We start from the raw sequence: 21975 nt of genomic DNA on the forward strand, positions 1-21975 counted from the left end.
AAAAGCTATCTTAGAATATTATCATATTGGTCCACATGTATGGCACATTTGCACCTCCCTTCCTCCCCCTCCTCAAAAAAATCTGGCTTTTACAAAACCTTGAGTGTCGCCTGTTGGTATTAATATTTTTCACTGTTCTTTACATTTTTTAAAGTGTATATTCTGCAGTTTGTTAATAGCTAATGAGTGTTTGTAAGTACATTTTGGAAAGTAACCTGGAAAAATGTTCATTTTTCCTGTATCTCCCCTACCTACAGTTCCAGGGCAACTTTCTGCTCTGTGCCTCAGAAATAACCACCCTAGGCAGTCTGCTTCATGAGATTCAGATAGTTACTAAATTATTCTTGGTTCCCAAAGATTCTGGAGATCTTGGTTTAACTTTGTTATTTATGGCTGCTAGAGCTCTATTTTTATTCTGAACTTAAGCATTAAAAAAAAACCCTAAGCCTTTCTATCTATACAGTAGAACATAAAAGGGAATATATATGTATATGTATATACACACACACATACATACGTATATTGTATATATGAAACTGAGTTGTCAAGTCAGCAAGTGCCTTCTAAATGCCCAGGCACTATGGATACAAAGGAAGGCCAAAAAAAAAAAAGTTTCTGCTCTCAAGGAGCTCACAATCTAATAGGAAGATGGCAGTAAGAAAACAGCTATGGAAATAGTAATAGGAAAATGACTATGTACAAACAAGATAAACATGGGATAAATTGGAGATTTATCAAAGGGAAGATACTATTATTAAAGTGTACTTTGAAAGATTTCTCACAAGAGGTGGAACTTTAGCTGAGATATGAAGGAAGCCAGGAGGTGGAGAAGAAGAGGGAGAATGTTCCAGGTACAAGGAAGTATTTAGTTCCAGCTAATGAAGATGCTTGGAGTTAGGAGATACTGTCAGCAAGGAGGCTAATGTCATTGGTCATCCCCTTGACTACCAGTCAGTAATCATTCTCACTCCCCACTTAAAACCCATAAAGCAATTAATTTATACCAAGTAATTCTTTTCATGTATCTTTTTTTGTGTGTTGAACATGAACTAATTAAGGTTGATCAGGAGGGCAGGGGCTGTGTTATTTGACGTACTGGCTTCTTAGAGCCATGAGCCAAGACTAAAAAGAAAAAAATGTGCGTGTCTGCGTGTGTGTGTGCATACGCGCTCTCATTTAATTTCATCTTTTAGAGATGGGGGAGGGAGAAATGTTCCAGGTGTAACTAATGTGCCAAGATGATAGCAGTGTCAGAGGACATAGAAGTTATCAAGGTATTAATAAGATTTGACTATTGCATATGAGAGAATGAAATGAGAAAGAAGTGAGGAGGAAAGGGTGATAGCTAGGTTACTAGTCTGGGTAACTAGGAGATTGGTGGTACCCAATAATATGAAAGTTTAGAGGAAAGGATTGGGTGGGGGGGGAAGATAATGAGTTAACTTTTGTAACTTCACTTTTTGTGAATGCTAGGTTTAAAATGTCAATGGGACATCCAATTCATGATGTCTAAAAGGCAGTTGAATTCTGTTTAATAGTTCAGGACTGATAATAGGGTAGTGGCAATGGGAATGTAGAAGAGGATTTATAAAACATTTTGAGTGACATTAGAGTTAGAATCAATAGGACTTGGCAACTTACCAGATATGGGGAATGATAATAGTCATTCTGGAGATGGGAGTCTCGTGTTTGGTAGAAAGGGCAAGGCTAGAGTTATGGATTTAAAAGTCATCTGTGTGGAGATGATTGTTGAAACCATGAAGAAAAAAAACAAAAATGAGATTGCTAAGGGGCAGTTGGAGGACTAAAAGGTCTAAGACAAAATCTGAAGGAACATTAACTTTAAAGGATCTGAGAAAGGGAAGACAACGAGGAATTCACAAAAGGCGTAGTAGTCTGAGTAGAAGCAGAAGTATCTAGAAGACAGTAGAGTAGTCATCAGTGTCAGAACCTAGAGAAGAAAGGCCAAAGAGAATGAGGACTGAGGCTTTTGATTTGGTGACATTCTGAAAAAGCTTCAGTAGAGTGATGGGAATGGAGAACCAGATTGCAAATGCAGAAAGTGAGGTAAACTACCTTGTCAGTTAGTTTGGTGGTTTAAAAAAAAATGTGATAGATAGAAGAGAGACGGAGTAGAAGGGTTTAGTCAAGGCCTTTTTTGGATTGGAGAGACTTGGCATGTTTTTAAGCAGATGAGAAATACACTGTGGAAAGAGAAAGTCCTGAATATGCATATACATGAGGAAAAGGAGGTGATTTGGACTAAAGGCCTAGGAACAGATCAGACCAAGGATACAAGTAATAAAATTAGCCTTAGGAAGAAAAAGAGAAAGGACAAATATATTGAGAATCACAGAAATGTCAGAAGTGGCCTTAGAGGCCATCCAAGATGAAAATTCCTTAATCTACAGTGGTGGGGGGGGGATAACACCATACCATTTCCTGGAGCAGCTCATTAAACTTAAGAATACTTCATTAGAACTACTTAAGGAGGTCTCTTTATATGAAGCCTAGAATTGCTACTTGCAACTTCCACCTGTTCCTAGTTTTTATCTAAACAGTCAACCAATTTCAAAAACAACGAACTCTAATACTGTCTAACCCACATCTTTTTTCTTGTCCACAAAGATAGCTAGGCAAAAATCTAAGGCATCTATATCTTCCCTGGGCTGCCAGTTTTTGTTAAGTGCCAAAAAAAAAAAAAGAAAAAAAGAAAAAAATAGAAATGTGATTAGTCTGTCATGAACAAAAAAAAAAGGAAATGTGATTAGTCTGTCATGATTTCTTCTTTGCAGTCACTGCTTCCTTTTCTACATGTTTACGAACAATCCCTTTAACAGCGCTGTTGTCCAGGAAAAAAAAACCCTTTGTTTTAATGGTCTAGTTTTTCTCCAACAAGCTAGATCCTGGACTTCAACTGCTCCCTCTTTGCTGGACCCTCCCGTATCTGTTTCTGGAAGCCTTCACACCAAAAGTTTCTTATTTTTGGTGGATTGTTGCCCAAATGCCTGTAACATCAGAGGGAAGAGACCAATCAGCCCAGGGGTGTCTGTCTCCTTTCCCAGTATCGCTTTGAAGCTGTCAGTCTTGCCTGAGCATAGGAGATCAGCTGGTGCCCTTGTTTGGAAGTGTTAGATCCAATGTGGAGGGTTAGTGGGCTGCCTTGTTACTGTTGCCTGGCCTTTCTAATAAAGGGGCGTAGTACTGAATTTTCAGCTTTGACTGGCTCATCTCATTCTTCTACAAAGCTCTATTAATACTCTTGGCAAAACCCAGCAAATTTGTACTTGAATTTTGCCAGAAGTTGTAGTCTGACCTATAGTTTATAGGCTTCTTTATTTCATTTTTGAAAAAAGATAACAAGTAACATTTTCTGTTTTTCAGTCTGAGATCTCTCACATTTTCCATAGTTTTCCAGAGATTATTGATAGTAACTTAATAATCACTGCCAGTTTTTGTTTTGTTGTTGTTTCAGTGCCTCTGGGAATCTAGTTCACCAAGGCAGGTATCAAGGGCAACAAGGTACTCCATTACTTTTCTTCTTTCTTAGCTGGGATTTCCACTCGAAGTTAACTAATTTTGTTCTGTCTTTTTGAGTGCAGTGATTGAAGATATTGCCAGAGAAACCTGAAGTGAAATAAAAATTTACAAGTTCCATTTAGGGTGGGGGGGTGTTGTCTGTTATTGTCCCGTCCTTCCTAGTATGGATCTTTCTTTGCCCCCATGTAGGTTGTTTTTTTTTTCTCTCTTGTTGTTTTTAGTTTTTCTTGCCATTTTTACCTAATTCCACGGTTTAGCTCTCCTGATGATATTCTTACTGAGTAAATATACCGTGTTTTTGTATGCTTCTGTTATCTTCCCTTGCTTCCTTCTTCTTGTGCATTTTCACATTGATCTTTTCAAACAGCTCCCCTTCTTCCTCACCAGAATTGGTTTTTTATACCTTCAGAATTTCATACTTAAAAGTTTCCTATCCCTGCTGACTATAGAATTTAATTCCATGGAACCCCACTTAATCCTTTTTTTCTTGAATTCTTTGAAATCTACTCTCTTACAATCAAGAGTACATGTCATACTCTTTCTAGAAGTTTCCTCTGTTATTCTGTTGCATGTTCTCAATTGGAGACTGATTTCCCCATTGCTTATATTTAAGTAACCATTTCATCCCTCTTGGTGAGAATCAGGGACAGAATTAGGGTTTGTGTTGTTGGGTTTTCCATTTTTTGAAGGATGATATTATCACTAATGCAAGCCAATATATTATTAGCTGCTATGCATCTGGCAAAGAGAAAGGGAGCTTCAGTAGATTTCTCAATAGTTGAAGTTTCCCAGAACTACCATAGTTTATATCATCTGTTTGTTGCTGAACTACTCTTCTGTTGAATTGTTCTGTATTATACTCTTAATACAACATAATTTGTATTACCGTATCTCTAGGTCTTCATCAAAGTCAAAGTATATTATAAACCAGATTAACCCCTTCTCCATTTTGATTTCTTCACATGAGTACATCTTCTTAATATATAGTAGTATTCAGTGTACCTTAAATCACTGACTTGCTCTGTGTTTTTTCAGTAAGGTAAACCTTCTCAGGGTTTATCTATGGGTCCAATCTGAGAAGTCCCAGTGACATGTGTGAAGTTAAAATTCAACTCTGCACTGTCCTCTTCCCTTGAGTCCCTTGCCCCTGTTATCATTTCACCAATTGAATTATGCCAAGCTTTAACCTTAGATCTCTTCAACTATCTGCTATCTTTGTTCCTATTCATGTGTTGCCAAATGAAAATGGAGAAAATCAAGCAGCTGTTCAGATTGGATCCAATACAAATTTATGTTATATAAGCTAAACTGGGCCCTCACTTCTGCCAGGCAATCCTACTACATTTCCCTCATCAGTTCACCATCCTACTTTCCACAGCAGCTCTTCCAAACTTTTTCATCACTCCTCAAGCCTCTCGTGGCTCCCCCTACCTACACCCTCTTAACCGAGGACCTTGCCTCATATTTTACAGAAAAAATTGGGATCATTCATTGTGACCTCTTTTATCTCCCCTCTTCCTCATCTAATGTCATTCATATGTCATCTGCCTCTGTCTCCTCCTTCACCCTGTCTCACAGATGAGTTGGCCTTACTCCTTACCAAGTCTAATCCTGCTGCCTGCTCAAGCAATGCCATTTCATTCCATCTCCTTGAATAGATTTTCCCCTCTGTCATCCCCATTTCACTAACTTTCAATCTCTTTCCTTATTGCCTACAGACATGCTAGTGTCTCCTTTATTGCGGAAAAAAAAAATAACAACAAAAAACCCTTAGTTGATCCTTCTATCCCTACTATCATTCTATATCTCACCTGCCCTTTATGTCTAAACTCCTTGAAAAGGTTATCTACAATACGTCTTCTCACTTATAATCCGGCTTCTAACCTCATCCTTCCACTGAAATCGCCCTCTCCAAAGTTACCAGTGATTTCTTAGTTGCTAGATTCAGTGTTCTTTTCTCAGTTCTTATCCTTCTTGACCTTTCTACAGCCTTTGACACTATTAATCACTCTCTTTTCCTTGATACACTCTTCTCTCTGTGTATTTGGGACACCGCTCTCTCCTGAAGGATCTTCTACCTTTCTGACTACTCCTTCTTAGTCTTCTTTTCCAGAGCCTCATCTAGATCACACCCTCTAAACACACATGTCTGAGAACACTTTCCTGGGTCCACTTCTCCTTCTGTACTGCTTCCCTTGTCATCTCATCAGCTCCCATGGATTTAGTTAACATGTCTATGCTTATGATTCTTAAATCTACCCATCCTTCCCAAGACTATCTGCTGACCTCCAATCTTTCATTTCCAACTGCCTTTCAGACAACTTGAACTGGGTATCCATTAGACATTTTTTTAAAAGCAAAGCTTTGATTAATATTTAATTTTTAAAAATTTATTTCATTAAATGTTTTCCAATAAAATTTATAGTTTTAGCATTCATTTAAAAAAATTTTAAGTTCCAAATTCTCTCCTTTCCTCTCACCCCTCCTTGACCCATTGAGAAAGCAAGCAATATGTTATCAATTACACATATGAAGTCATGCAGAACTTATTTCCGTATTAGCCATGTTGCAATAAACAAGAAAAAATAAAGTGGAAAAAAAACCTATGCTTCAATCTGTACTCAAAGTTCATCAATTCTCTCTTTGGAAGTGGACAGCATTTTTCATCATGAGTCCTTTGGAATTGTCTTGATCAGAGGAGTAGCTAAGTCTTTCACAGTAACAGTTAATCATTGTTACAGTAGTACTCTGTATACAGTGTTCTTTTGGTTCTGCTCACTTCACATTATATCAGTTCATGTAAGTCTTCCCAGGTTTTTCTGAAACCATGCTGCTCATCATTTCTTACAGCACATAACAATCACATATCATCATATACCATCACATATACTATCACGCTATATATTTATGTGTGTGTGTGTGTGTGTATATATAATGTATACACACACACACACACACACACACACACACACACACACTACAGCACTCCCTCACTTAAATCTGATTCACTTGCATGTCATGCATGGCATCACCTCCTTGATGTCATGGTCCTCTTCCAGAATGAAGGACAAATAGCAGCAATGATATACCACAACTTGTTCAGCCATTCCCCAACTAATGGGCATCCCTTCAATTTCCAATTCTTTGCCACCACAAAAAGGGCTGCTATTAATATTTTAGTACAAATAGGTCCTTTCCCCTTCTTCTTTGATCTCTTTGGAATACAGGCCTAGCAGTAGTATTTCTGGGTCAGAGAGTTTGTACAATTTTATAGCTCTTGGGCATAGTTCCAAATTGTTCTCCAGAATGATTAGATCAGTTCAGAATTCCAACAAAAGTGCATTAGTATTTCTATTTTCCCCTCCAGCATTTGTTATTTTCCTTTTATATCATGTTAGTCAGTCTGATAGGTGTGAGGTGTAGTACCTTAGAGTGGTTTTAATTTGCCTTTCTTTCTCTTTCTGCTGGGCCAATAGATACTTTAATCTCAATTTATTCAAAACCAAACTCATTGTTTTCCCCCTAAACTCTCTCCTTGCTCTCCCTCCTGATTACTGTAGTAGGCACACCTCAGGCTCACAACCTAGATGTCATCCTGGCCTCTTAACTCTCTCTCACACCTCTCTCCTCCCAGTATCCATTCTCTTGCCAAAACCAGTAAATTCTGTCTTTGCAATGTGTCTCAATTATACCCCTTTCTTCTCTGACACTGCCACCATCCTGGTACAGGCTCTTGTTATAGTCTCCAGGCGTGAGGTAAATGAGATAATAGTCTGGTCCGCCTGCCCAAAGTCTTTCTCCATTCTAATCCATCCTCCATTCATTCATCAAATTATTTTCTGGAAGCACAGTGTGACAATACAAGGCTTTTATGTTCATATTTCTTGTTATCTGTATTTTGGCCATTGTGATATACCTTATGATAGATATCCATTTGCCTTCCACTAAGGGGCAAATTTCAGTATGTTAGTCAACAAATATTTATTAAGCTCATACAATATTCCAGGTACTTGTTAGGCATGGGATTACAAAAAGAGGCAAAAGACAGTGTGTAGAGGTCAACATGTATATGTATATCTATTTGTGCCTACTTTGTTATCGATACTTGTGTGCACTGTGAATTTTGAGGTGAGGAGGAAAGCAAGAATGAGATTCAATTCAGTTAAGCACTCATTATAGTCAAGACATGTGCTTACTGTACTGGAAATAAAAAGATAAAATTAAGTAATTCTTTTCCCTAAAGAGCTTACCTTTGGGGGAAGGAGGAGTTTGGGAGGAATATTATACCTAAGCTCATAAATAAATGCAGATTTTATGGAAAGTAATACAAAATGATTTCAAAAGGGAAGCATATTAATGAATGGTGGAGAAATTGGGAAAAAGCCTTGTGTAGAGAGAAGTCAATCAGTTAGCAAGCATTTATTAAGCACTTACAATGTGCCAGGCATTCTGTTAAAAAGGCAAAAATAATCTCAGGTTTCAAGGAGTTTTCATTCAGATCAAGGACGTTGATAACAGAGTGTGTCCAGAAGAAGAGTCTGTAAGTTGAAATGTGGGAAGCAAAGACTATTAGAATTCTACTACTGCAACTTCAAAAGTGTCTGAAGTATGAGAGAAAGCGTTGTCAGTAAGGGAAAGAGTGACAGGGAAAGCATCATCCTGTCATCAGGAGTGAGCCAGGTTTCATTGATTGTCAGGAGATGGAAGGAATGAGAAAGGAAGAGGTTTAAGGTGAAAGAAATTTGTTAGAGATCAGGGCATTATGGAATAGATGGGCAGATCTAGAAGGAGACATGGTAGGGGAGAGGGAGAGTTGAGGGAAATGAGAGTAAGAAAGCAAGTAATTAGAGATGGGGGATGGGATTCAGAGTCACTGGCATGGAGAGAGTACAAGGGAAGGGAGTTAGGCTAGCCATTACAGAATGAGTCCAGGAAGAGTATTAGTGGTTGGATCAGGTAAGGAGATGATTAGACTTTTCAGGGTTCTCCTTCATCTTGTGAGGTCCCAGGAACCTAGCTTTGTAGCAAGTAGGAGCAGGTGAAGGTATGGCGTGGAAATCCAGGGGCCTACTCAGGAAGCAACATGGAGAGATGGGCATGGTACTGGGTACTGGGGGCCTAATAAAAACTGGAATGTGGTGGTGTCTTATCTCTGGAGCCTAGGGTATGCTGGGTCCTGGAGAAGGGCTCATTGACACAGTGGGGAGGGCTTTGGGAGATGGGGAGTGTCTGGAGAATGTCCTAGGGGACAACAGAAGGAAAAGTTGGTATCTTGTTGGGAATCAGTTATTCCATATTTGCCTTCCACTTTCTCAGAAACTGTCATTCTTCAAGTTCTTCACTTGGAATATGTTTCCTGGCACTAGGACACATAGCAGGTGCTAAATAAATGGCTTTTTAATAGAACTATCCATCAAGCTGATCAACTAGCTATATGCACCATATCTATTTGAACCTTCCTTGACAGCCATGTACTTACTTTTACACACCACACACAGAGACTTTTGGGGTTTTTTGGCCACTGTACTTTTGTTCACATTTTAACTCTTGCATAGACTATGTTTCCTCCTTTGTGCCTATTTGAATCCTATGCCCTATCTTAATTCCTTTGTAGTACTTCACCTGATTACTCCAACCCAGGGCACTTTCTCTGAATTTTTTTTCAATACTCGTCTGTATCTAACCATTTGGCAATGTTCATTTATCTTGTCTTGTTATTTTTGTGAATAAGGATTCTGTAATGGACTTTATGTTTTATTAAAATCTGTTTTCTCCAAAGCTAGAATTAAATTGTATCTGATAGTGACATCAAGTAGGTCTCTCCGTCATGCACTTTTGGGGGAAAAGTTAATATGCTGTTTTCTTTAATTCATATTACAATTAACATTTTGAAGAATATTTTGTAAGCTGTTACTTGGACTTGGACAAGTTCTCAGCTACTTTTGCAGGTGGTCAGGTCAATATGTTGATTAGGACAGTTTTTTATACGTAAAACCCTCTATCCCATTTTTATTAAATGATCATTATGTTTCATATTAATTGCTTAGGGGTTACCAAAGTGGGGAAATCTGAATATAAGATTCTCAACTGCTGTTTGTTTTTTTCCAAAGATTTCAATGGAGAATGATTATCTGGGGCCCCGTAGAATTGAAAGTCTCCAAAAAGAAGATGCCGATTGGCAACGCAAAGCCCACATGGCTGTGTTGTCTATTCAAGATCTCACTGTCAAGTATTTTGAAATAACAGCTAAGGCTCAGAAAGGTAAGTTGCAGAGTAAAGTTGTGCTTAAATTATTTTTAAACAAATATTTTTCTGTTTCATAGTACTTACATATAAAGTTCTGTAAATCTACACAGTGCTTTGAGGCTTATTACTCCTATGATAATCTTGTTACTTGGAATTCAAACACCTAACCCTGAATAGAACTATATGAATTTGAGGTTGTTTGAAGTAAAGGAATTATTATTAGTACTTTTAAAAAATATCATATCTTTTTCCTTGTACCACCTGTGCTTGAATTTTGTTTCAGGTCACCAGTCATTTATTAACAATTGTTAATGTAAAAGACGGTATATGAAAGACCAGTGATTTAAAGACAAAATTAAATTGTCCTGTCCTCAAGAAATGTTACATTTTTTGGGAGAAGGATGTACCAGGTATACAGATATGTCAAAACAAGGTAGGGAAAGAGAAGGAGGTGAACAGGAGAGAAGACAATAACTCAAGCAAGCAGGTCGTAGCCTTTTTTGTATTATAGACTTTTTTGGCAATCTGGTAGAGTAGGGAAAGTCTCTGGACCCCTTTTTAAATGCATGAAATACATAGCACTATAAAGGAAAATCATTTATTGAAACAATGATCAAATTAATCAGACAAGTTCCCAGACTCCAGATTAAGAAACGTTGTTTTAGAGATGCTTGAGAAAACAAAACAACACATTAATTTTGTGTAGGAGAATGGAGATGTAGAGGAGAGCTGTGCAGAGACGGTTTTATGGAACAAAAGTGGCACCTAAACTGAGCCTTTAAGGGAGATTAGGTATTTGAGAGATTTAGATGAGGAGGGAATGCACTCACTGTATTGGAGGTGTTATCTATTTATTCAGGTATACAAAGTGGGAGATGATGTGTTGATCAAGAAACAGCTTTTAGTCCAGGTGGTCTGGAATCACCAAGTCAAAAGCATTTATTAAGTGCCTACTTGTGTCAGGCATTGGGGATACAAAGACAAAATATGCAACCATTCCTGTTCTCAAGTAGCTCACGTTCTATTGGGGGACTGTATGGAGGCGAAGAATATGAAATATGGCCAGAAAGTTCAGATTAATCCAGATAGATTGTGGAGTGCTTTGTGATTTAGCCTAAAGAATTTGTATTTCACTCTTGAGGTAACAGTCACTGAGGATTTTCAGTCAGTGGAGTGACACAGTCAAGACCTATGCTTCAGGAAATCTTTTATAGAATTTATTCAGTATATTTACTTAAATCTTTCATTGCTATAGAAGCAAATTTCAGTGGTAATTTATTTTAAAACTTCCTTGGATGAAGTATACAGTCTAGAGAAAATGTCTGTTTCTGTTTTCAAAAAAGTACTATTCACTTCAATAAACATTTCTAAAGCACCAACCATATACAAGACACTGAGTTAGCATTGAGAGTTAGAGCATTTTACCCTTTACTTAGCAGTACTTTCCTTATTTTTATCTAGGGCACATTTTCTTTCCTTCTTTTTTTTTTTTTTAACAGGCAGTTGGGGTTAAGTGACTTGCCCAGAGTCACACAGCTAGTGAGTATTCTGTGTGAGACCAGATTTGAACTCAGGTCCTCCTGACTGCAGGACCGGTGCTTTATCCACTGCACCACTTAGCTGCCACCCAGGCTGCATTTTCTAGAGCAAAGACCAAACTTTTATTTTAACTAGCAGGACTCCTACATATGTGAGGAAAATTATATTATAATATATATTGTTATTTCATGACTTAAGTTTTATAACTTCAGCTATTAAGAGGATGTTTTTCCCTCTTAGATTCTTTTCCTGAAATGTGGATATGATGGCAACAAGTAGCAATATTTTCTTGTCTTGTGGTTGAGCTAGTAGTTTTTGTTACATGAAATGGAGACCTGCAACTATTAATTTTCCTTATTACTCATAAACTTTTAAAATTTAACTTATTACTTCATATAGGGAGCTCCTAGTGAGCAGCTTTTCTGCTAATATAAACTGACACCTTCTTTGCAAATTATTTGGTACTAAGTATTGTCTGGAATGCTAAGAATTTAAGTGAATTGCTCCAAGTCACACAAAGCAGTATGTGTCAGAAACAGGACACGATTCTAGGTCTTCGTGACTCAGAGACTGCTTCTATCTGCTATGCCATGATGCCTCCTCTTATTAAAATGTAAACTCATGAAATACCTAAATATTCAATAGGAAACTTCTTTTAAAACCCACTATGTTTAAAGAAATTTTCGAGTGATTGAAGTTTTTTTAATTGTTGCTGGAGGTGTGAATTAAAGCATTCTGGATATCAGTTTGGAATTATGCAAGACAAATTACTAAACTTGTTACACTCCCTGGCCAAGTGACACTATCATATTGAGCATATTCTTCAGGAAGGTAAAAAAACAAAGATCTAGTTTGTACCAAAATATTGATAGCGCTTGGGTGATAGAAAAGAACTGAATCCTGCTGGGTCCTCATCACTTGGGAATATCTGACTGAACTTGGTTGTCTGATTATAGTAGAGTATCAATTATTGTATAGCAAGAAATATGTGACAAAAAAAATAAGAATTAAGAAAACCAGGGAAGATGTGAGAATTGATGCATAGTTTACAAAGTTATTTCTTCTCAGCAACCCTTGAGAACAGGTAGTACAACTGTTATCCTGTTTTACAGATGAAGACACTGAAATACAGAAAGCTTAAGTGACTTCCCCAGGGTCACATAATTAGCAAAAGTTGGTAGCCAGTACTTGAACATAGGGATTTTAAATTTGAGTACAGGACTCTCCACTGTACTGTACTGTGACTCTAGACATATACCTCAGGTAGAGTTACACCTAAATATTGTGTCTTTGTTTTCCTCATCCCACCCAGAGAGCCATCTTAAATATCAAGGAGTTTTTTTTTAAAAGGAAAAGAAAAATCTATACATTGAAAAAATCCGACAAAATATGCAATATTTCCACATTTATGGAGTCCCCATCTTTAAAAAGGAACAAGTGGAAATGTTTTATTTTATCTTTGTTGGGGCAATGCTTGTTTTGTGATTGTTCTTTCCTTGTACGTTGCCACAGTGTTGTGTATTTTTTTTGTCTCTTGCTTACTTCACTTTGTATCACTTTATATAAATCTTTCTGTGCTTCCTCTATATTCATTGTTTCTTATATAGCACAATAATATTCCAAAACACGTTTTATGTTATATTCATTAGAATGACCAGTGGTACCAGAAATGTATGTTGTGTCATAGTTTTAGTCTGTAGCGGGAGGCATGTGAGAAATTTCAAGGAAGGAATTGGTTGTTTGGGTTTTTTGTTTATTTGTTTGTTTGTTTTTGAGTGAGGGAAAGCCTTTATTGCACTTTTGCGGATAGAAGCAGGCACAGTGCACTTTAGTAGCACGTGGGCACTGGTTCAGTGGTAGAATCAACTTTTAAACCATTAGTAAGATCCATACTCCACCCATCAGGGCTACTGTTGGTCTGATTCATCTGAGTTACACCCTTCCTAGACAGCCCGTCGCATGTTCGTCCATGTTCTTCCTTGTGGTGTTAGGTCATGCGTCACATGATCAAAAATAGCGGCTATCTCCGCCCTTGGGGTGTGTCAGTTAATATTCAATAAGCTTATTAAGCAAGCGTAGTGGAGAAGAGCCTTTGCCCTGTGGAGGCTCTGTCCTTGAACCCAGCAGGTTGCAACCGGTTTAGCCTCTAAGGCTTTTTCTTTCTTTTTTTTTTTAAATTTTATTAATTTATTTTGATTTATCAACAATCACTTCCATATGCTTTTGAGTTGAAAATTTTTCTCCCCCTTCCTCCCCCCCACCCTCCCCAAGACAGCACACAATCTGATACAGGCTTTACATTTGTATTACTATTAAACATATTTTCACATTAGTGAAGTTGTAAGTAAAAATTAAAACCAATAGGAGGAACCATCAGAAAGGTGAAACAAAACTCAACAGAAGGTAAAAGTAAGTGATAGCGATTCGATTTCCATAGTTCTTGCTTTGGATGTGGATAGCATTTTCCATCCTGAGGCCTCTGGAGATGTCTTAGCTCCTTGTAATTCTGAGAAGGGTTCAGTTTAACAATATTAGTCATTGCATAACATTTCTGTTATTGTCCTCTTGGTTCTGCTTACTTCACTCAGCATCAGACCATATAAGTCTTTCCAGGTTTTTCTGAAGTCAGCCTGTTCATCATTTCTTATAGCACAATAGTGTTCCATTACATTCATATACCACAACTTGCTCAGCCATTCCCCAATTGATGGGCATCCTCTCAATTTCCAATTCTTTGCCACCACAAAAAAAGCTGCTATGAATATTTTTGTATGTGTGGGTTCTTTTCCCATTTGTTTGATCCCTTTGGGATATAGCCCTAGAAGTGCTATTGCTGGATGAAAGGGTATGCACATTTTTGTAGCCCTTTGGGCATAGTTCCAAATTGTTCTCCAGAATGGTTGGATCATTTCACAGTTCCACCAACAGTGTATTAGTGTTCTGATTTTCCCACATCTTCTCCAACATGTATCATTTTCCTGTTTTGTCATATTGGCCAATCTGCTAGGTGTGATGTGGTACCTCAGAGTTGTTTTGATTTGCATTTCTCTAATCAATAACGATTTAGAGCATTTTTTCATATGACTATGGATGGCTTTAATTTCTTCATCTGAGAACTGTCTGTTCATATCCTTTGACCATTTATCAATTGGGGAATGGCTTGTGTTTTTGTAAATTTGTCTTAATTCTCTATATACTTTAGAAATGAGGCCTTTATCAGAGAGACTAGTTCTAAAAATTTTTTCCCAATTTTCTACCTTCCTTCTAATCTTAGTTGCATTAGCTTTGTGCAAAAACTTTTCAATTTAATGTAATCAAAATTATCCATTTTGCTTTTCATAATGTTCTCTATCTCCTGTTTGGTCATGAGTTCTTCTGTTCTCCATAGATCTGATAGGTAAACTATTCCTTGTTGTCCCAGTTTACTTATCGTATCAGCCTTTATATCTAAGTCATGAACGCATTTTGACTTTATTTTGGTATATGGTGTGAGATTTGGGTCTATGCCTAGTTTCTGCCATACTCTTTTCCAGTTTTCCCAGCAGTTTTTTTCAAAGAGTGGGTTCTTATCCCAGAAGCTGGGGTCTTCGGGTTTATCAAATAATAAATTACTATAGTCATTGACTACTGTGTCTTGCATATTTAACCTATTCCACTGATCCACTTCCCTATTTCTTAGCCAGTACCAAGCAGTTTTGGTGATTGCTGCTTTATAATACAATTTAAGATCTGGAATTGCTAGGCCACCTTCCCCTACATTTCTTTTCATTAGTTTCTTTGATATTCTGGACCTTTTGTTTTTCCAAATGAATCTTGTTATTCTTTTTTCTAACTCTATATAAAATAATTTTTTGGTAGTTTGATTGGTGTGGCACTGAATAAGTAAATTAACTTAGGATTGTCATTTTTATTATATTAGCTTGGCCTACCCATGAGCAACTGATGTTTTTCCAGTTATTTAGATCTGATTTTATTTGTGTGAAAAGTGTTTTGTAATTGTGTTCATAGAGTTCCTGGGTTTGTTTTGGTAGGTAGACTCCTAAATATTTTATAATGTCTGCAGTAAGTTTAAATGGGATTTCTCTTTCTATCTCTTGCTATATTGGGCTTTGTTGGTAATATATAGAAATGCTGATGATTTATGTGCGTTTATTTTATAGCCTGCAACTTTGCTAAAGTTGTTTATTATTTCAAGTAGTTTTTTACTTGATTCTCTAGGAATCTCTAAGTATATCATCATGTCATCTGCAAAGAGTGATAGCTTTGTTTCTTCTTTGCCTATTCTAATGTCTAAGATTTTTTCTTAAGGAACTAGTTTACAGAAAGTTTTGGAGCATTTTCTGATTGATTGAGGGACTCTCCACAAGATCTTGGAATTTCTTGTCCTGTTGTGGAAGCCTAACCCCCTAAAATCTTTCTTACAATTCCCCCTTTTCTTTTCTAGTAAAGATTTGGCTTCCACACATTCCCAATTTCCTTATTCTCTAATCTCTTTAACATGATTTCGCATTGTCTGTCACTGGGGAAAGTCTCATTGGTACTTTCAATCATCATCCTTATATTGCCAGAGCCTGTCTTCTGATCTTCCACCTTGGGTTCTACTGGGATAATCTTAGTGAGGGACATCTCTGTCAATCATTGTACCAGTCCCCTATGCATGGAACTATACAACATCCTACAGCATTTGAGCCACAATTAGGTTAGTGATAATGGATACAGCCATTCCTTTTCCATTTGCCAAACCAGGATTCTAATCATCCCTTTAATTAATTATCTATCCCAGAGTTCTCTGCCAACTCGTCAGCTAAAGTAGGTAAACCTTGCAGTGCTTCAGTGATGGTTCTATCTGGGGCTGTGCTTCTGGGCAACATTTCATCAAGGGATTTTGGGAACTTAAAACAATATGGGAGAAGGAAGGGAGAAATTGACTGACGCATTGACAAATTAAAAAGGGGGCAGTCCCCTTATTAAGTACAGATATAGAGACCCAAAAGTAATGATAAATTGTCCATTTAAAGCTTCAGAAGTCCCTTCTCGTACAGCTGTCTGATACTCTGGACATCATCTGGTGAAGTTTTCTTGTCTAAGTGCCATTCAAACAGTGTCCAGCAGACTCTCCTTTTCTAGAGATCCTCCTTCTTGTGTCCATTCTCCTACAAGATTGATCTCAACACAATTAAATTACCTTGCCAATAACCAGGGCAAATAATGAAAGTTAACTCAACCCCCATGTCTCCACCATTACAAGATTAAAATTGGAACCTTAACCAATTGTCATATTTTAGGAAACTCAAATTAGAAAAATCAGAACCTAGCCTTATACTCTGCATTACTTCCAGTTTTATATCTTGCATTAATTCATTATTCATTCCTATTCCTATTCCTATTCCTCCATCAGGAGCATGAGATTCCACTAAGGAATTAATAACACACTCCAATACATAGTAGTGAACTTAAAACCAGTACATATCAAATGATAAAACAATCCCAATTTCTAGTCATGTACAAATAAATAATCCTTAATGAAAATGGATGCTTCTTTTAAGGCATTTACAAGATAAGTCACAAACTATTTTTCTTTTAACATTAATTAATTGTAACAAACTGAGACAACTTTAACATTAATTTAAGTATTAACTAAGTAACAGAGTAATATCCTAGTTCTACAATCTCCTGGGCTAATTATCCTCATAATGATGGGATATGAGCCCAAGCTGAGACCTTCACCTCTTGCCCCAAAAAGAATCTGGATCCCATTTGTCTATGGGCCCCAGAAAACCCTTATACTTCACTCAACTGGCCTATATGGTTTATCTCCAACAAACTTCCCCTCTGGCTGAAAGAAGGCCTGGGCTGAACTCTGCAGGCAGGGCCCTCGTGTCTTTACCTTGGGGTCCCAACACCTCCAAACCTCCAGACCTCATCACAACCACTATGAGAAATTAAAGGATCCTGGCTTATACAGGAATATACTAGTAACATGTCAAGACTGAATACTTAATTCTGAAATTCTAGGCCAAATAACTCAATCTTATACTTGCATCTTGCTATAATAACCTCAGATCAGTATTTATGCTTAGAAAACTTACTATTATGGGAATTTGCCATGAAAGAATAAGGACATAACTGAAGTAAGTGAACAGTGCTTCCCTAGATTCATGTCAATTCCAGGCAGAAGTTATGTGATGACCAACTGCATTGAGACAGGCTTAAAGTCTGCCAGGTGTCATAGTGGGGAAATTGAGTCAGGAGACTCCTACCTCAGCCATGCAGAAAAGTCGTTCTTCCGACCTTCCCATGAGAACACCCTCTTGCAGCTCATAGATGGAGCTCACAAACCTCTTTGCATGTTGCTGACATCATGGGTCAGTAGCTCAATCAGCTCTCAAGGAAAGAATTGTAATGAGCTATGTGGCCTTTTGAATAAATAAAAGGAAAACCATGTATCAGTGGGCAGCTACTTTGTTTCTAAATCTATGCTGATAAAAAGTGTTATTAAAAATATTTTGATATACATGGGGCCTTTATGTCAGTGACCCTCTTAGTCAAAGGGCATGGACATTTTAATCACTTTATTTGCATAATTCCAAATTGCTTTCTAGAATTATTGTACTGATTCCATAGCTCCACCAACAGTGCATTGGCGTGCTTATCTTTCCATACCTCTCTGACATTAATTGTTCTCATCTTTTGTCATCTTTGTCAACATTCGAGGTATGAGGTAAAACCATGGGATTGTTTGAGTTTTTTAAATTACTCTTATTAGTGATTTAGATTGTTCTTTCCTGTGATTGTTAAGTTCTTGTGGAAACTGTTTATATCCTTTAACCATTTATGTGTTGGGGAATAGCTTTTGGTCTTATATTTATGTTAGTTGTCCATATGCCTTGGAATACCATACCCTTATTAGTGATATTTGATAGATTTTTTTTTCTCAGTTCACCACTTCTCTTACTATTCTTGATGCATTAATTTTATTGATATGTAAACTTTTTAATTTCACATACCTTACATAATTGCCTCTATTTCTTGTTTGTTTAAGAATGCATTTGTTACCCAAAAAAATGGCAAATGTTAGAGGGAGTTCATTAAAATAGGCACATTAAATGTTGTTGAAGCTGATGGGCCATAAACTGTTTATTTTCATTTATTTATTCTTGAATAGAGTTGTGCCTGAGGAATAATAACCTGTAATCTTTATTTTTGATGGAAATATTAAGGAAAAATCCTGTTGTGACCTTTGAGTTTTTTTAAGTCACCCTAATAACTATTGAAATATTTGATATTTATATCTCATATAAGCTTCTGTCTCTTAAATATCAATTTACACATTCATATTCTTTCTTTGAAGTAGGTTGTCAGTGGTATCTAAAAGACATTGTCAGAATTCTATAATAGCAGGATACATATTAAATCTTTGTTATAATTTGTCTTTCTACAGCTGTGTATGATAGAATGCGAGCAGATCAGAAAAAATTTGGTAAAGCATCATGGGCAGCAGCAGCTGAAAGGATGGAAAAACTTCAATATGCAGTTTCAAAGGAAACTCTACAGATGATGAGAGCTAAAGAAATCTGTTTGGAACAGAAGAAACATGCATTAAAAGAAGAGGTAACATTGTATTAAAATGATGAAACATTTCCAGTTGGAAAAATGGGAAAAAATTAAACTTAAATTTTTTGGTATTATTCTGTGTCTGTTTCCTTGCATAAAAAACTGGTCTTTTTTGATCATATATAATTATAGAATCCCAGAGCTGGAAAGTACCTTAAGAAGCCACCTAGACCAACCTGTGCCTGAATGAGTTTCCTTCCTACAGAGACATTTTAATTCCCCCTTTGGATAGCTCTAATTATTAGGATTCTCTTCCTTCTCTTTATTAAGCCTAAATCAGCTTCTCTGCATTTTCCACATTGTTGCCCTTTTCTGTACTCTAGCCAAGCAAAACCATTCTAATCCCTTTTCCACGCTGAAGCATTTCAAATACTTGAAGAAAACTTACCATTTTCACATTGGCTCTTCCTCTGAGTCTTCTTATCCAGGCTAAACAAACTCAGATTCTTTAACTGATTATTTTTAAAATAAATTTTATTAGTATCTTCTGTGTTTACATCACCTATATTTCTCAATTTAGTCCTCCTTCCTTTCATCCCAGAGAGCCATCCCTTATAGCAATGAATTGAAGAAAAGGAAAAAATGCATAGTCCCTCACCTACAGAAACAGAGTAGGAAGTACCTTCCCATATCTCTTCATTTGGGCCAAGATGGATACCATTTAGTTTCATTTATTAAGTTGGTTTTTTTCTGTTTACATTGTAGTCATTGTATGCAGTATTTTCCTGGGTCCTACTTACTTTTGCCCTTCAGAGACTAGGATTCAGAAACTTTCAGAGATTTGTTGCTTATAATCATTATTATATGACTTCCCAAGAATAGTAATGTTAAAAAGATGGCCTTTGTTTCAGGGAGAAGCTTGAATGTTTTAAAAAATCTTTATGCAGCCTCCCAAAGGCAATCCAGCCCACTCGCTTCTTGTTTTATTCTAGATGTAATTCATTGCCTGTTTGAGACATCTGTTTAAGAAACCTGTACTGAGGACCAACTCTGTAGGTTGTCCATTTAACTGTATGTCATAGTCTGGATAAAAATGTTTTTAATCTGCTAAGTTTTCCTTTTATGATAGTGAGTCCTTACCCTTTTGAATAACTATAGATACATTTGGTAGGCTTAGCAGTGGTCCAGATCTTGGGAACAGTTGGAACAATGATATCTATGAATAGGAGCACCTGGAAGACCTCAACATTTATTGTAAATCCCTCTTCAGTTTTTTACTATATTCTGAGCATCCTCTGTGAGAGTGGTAAACGTACTTTTCTCTAGTTTATATACTTCACTTGATCTTGAAAAAGTTGACATTGACCCATTAGCGACTACTCTTTTTGGGTAGTCAGCTGTGAGTTACAGACACAGATAAATAATCAGTTAAAGTGATTTTACTCATGAGAGGAGAAAAATTAATTATTGAGCCCATCCCATATGAGTGTTGTGCCAATAAAGACTTTGTAATATTACCCTTTAATTAAATTTTTAAAAGACTACATAAATGCTAGGGAATATGTTAATTCAAAGGTACTCTCTTGTTGAGTAAAAATACTTAGCTCCTCTGACATGACAAAATTGAAAACTTGAAAACAAAACAAAGGCCTCAAATATTTATAATAAAAGCAGTGCTAGACTTGAGGCAGTTTTTTAAAATTTAAAAACTGAGCTCACCAAGATTCTATTTCACTGTCTAAATTTCTGTTATCCACATTTACCAGTGCTACTTCTTTTTCTTCCTGTTCCCTTTCATGTATACTGAATTCCCCCACAGGTTCCAGAGAACTAAATTTAAGAGAATAGAAACAGCAGCAGGACATAGTAAATACCTTCCAGGATCAATGTTTTGGAAAGGAATCAGGATGAATCTGAACTTTGGGAGTGGCTGCTTAATTCTGTTTTTTCAATAGCATCCTACAATCTAATCCAACAACCATTTATTAAGTAGATACTATGAATAAGCCACTGTACCAGCCACTGGCAATATGACAACAAGAAAAAGAAATCTTTATCCTCAAGGAGGTTTGAATCTACATTCTTCATATATGTACAGCATGTTTGTGTTCATATATATGTGAAAGTATGTACATGTATGCTGTAATTACTGATTATAGAAGTAAGTTCATCATCTTAGATCTCTTTAATTATTACTCTTATTTTTTATTATTTATCTTTTATTACTCTTATTTTTCAGGTGGGATAAAATAATAGAGGGTTGACTTGTTTTTTTTGTAAACCACTTAACACCACTGAAATTTTAGAAATTATAGAGCGTACGCAGAATATGTTTAAAAATAATTTCTGTTATTGAAATAAAGGAAGTTCTCTTTGCCATCGTCAAAGAAAAAGTAGCAAATTTAGGACAAATAAAAGGAAAGACATTTTGTTGGAGGACATCTTTTAATGCAGTGGTTTGTGTTATATCTAGTTAAATGCTTTTTTGGGGTGGGAAAGTATTTGTTGCTAACAAATAATAAATGCAGTGAGATTTTATATTCTCTGCACCTTTCTCATAGTTCACTTCTATTGTGCTTTGTAACATTGTGAAACCTAATAGTTCCTTTTGAATTATCATTCATATTGTAGTTCCTTTGTGCATAGATCATTCATACAAATATTATATAGAGATGAAAAAGTAGACGTGTGGGTGTATAATTGTTGATATCTTCTTGGTTATCCTACCCTGAGAGGGAGGTACAGAGAGGGGTCGTTGAGAAGAGGGGAGGGTTTGAGGGGGAAAATGAGTTCAGTTTTGGCCATGTTGAGTGTAAGATGTCTACGAAACCTAAAGTTCGTGATGTCCATAGGCATTTAGAGATGTAAGACTGGAGGTCAGCAGAGAGGTTAGAGCTAGATAAGGAGACGATTCCCTTTTACTATTGAGGGTATCCAGTTCCCCCAGGCTTGCAATCTAGGTGTCATCCTTGACTCCTCATTCTCTCTTAAGCCTACCCCTTGTTCCCTATCCATCTGTTGCTAAGGCCTGTCAATTTTATCTTCATAACATTTTTTACACATGTCCCCTTTTCTCTTCTGACATTGCCACCACCC

The 21975-nt window shown here is 36.7% G+C and overlaps 1 protein-coding gene across 3 annotated transcripts in view; it reads left to right on the plus strand.

Annotated features, from left to right (window-relative positions):
• Window positions 1-21975, plus strand: part of JMY (junction mediating and regulatory protein, p53 cofactor) — a 107269-nt gene that overhangs the window by 43579 nt on the left and 41715 nt on the right. For all 3 annotated transcript variants that reach the window (XM_020998380.2, XM_020998379.2, XM_020998381.2), the window contains exons 3-4: window positions 9651-9801; window positions 18767-18936. In XM_020998380.2, coding sequence (XP_020854039.1) covers window positions 9651-9801; window positions 18767-18936 — 321 coding nt within the window. The remainder of the gene's footprint in view (window positions 1-9650; window positions 9802-18766; window positions 18937-21975) is intronic.

The sequence above is a fragment of the Phascolarctos cinereus genome, unplaced genomic scaffold (genome assembly GCF_003287225.1).
Source record: "Phascolarctos cinereus isolate Bilbo 61053 unplaced genomic scaffold, phaCin_HiC Scaffold_4;HRSCAF=312, whole genome shotgun sequence".
NCBI lineage: Eukaryota > Metazoa > Chordata > Mammalia > Diprotodontia > Phascolarctidae > Phascolarctos > Phascolarctos cinereus.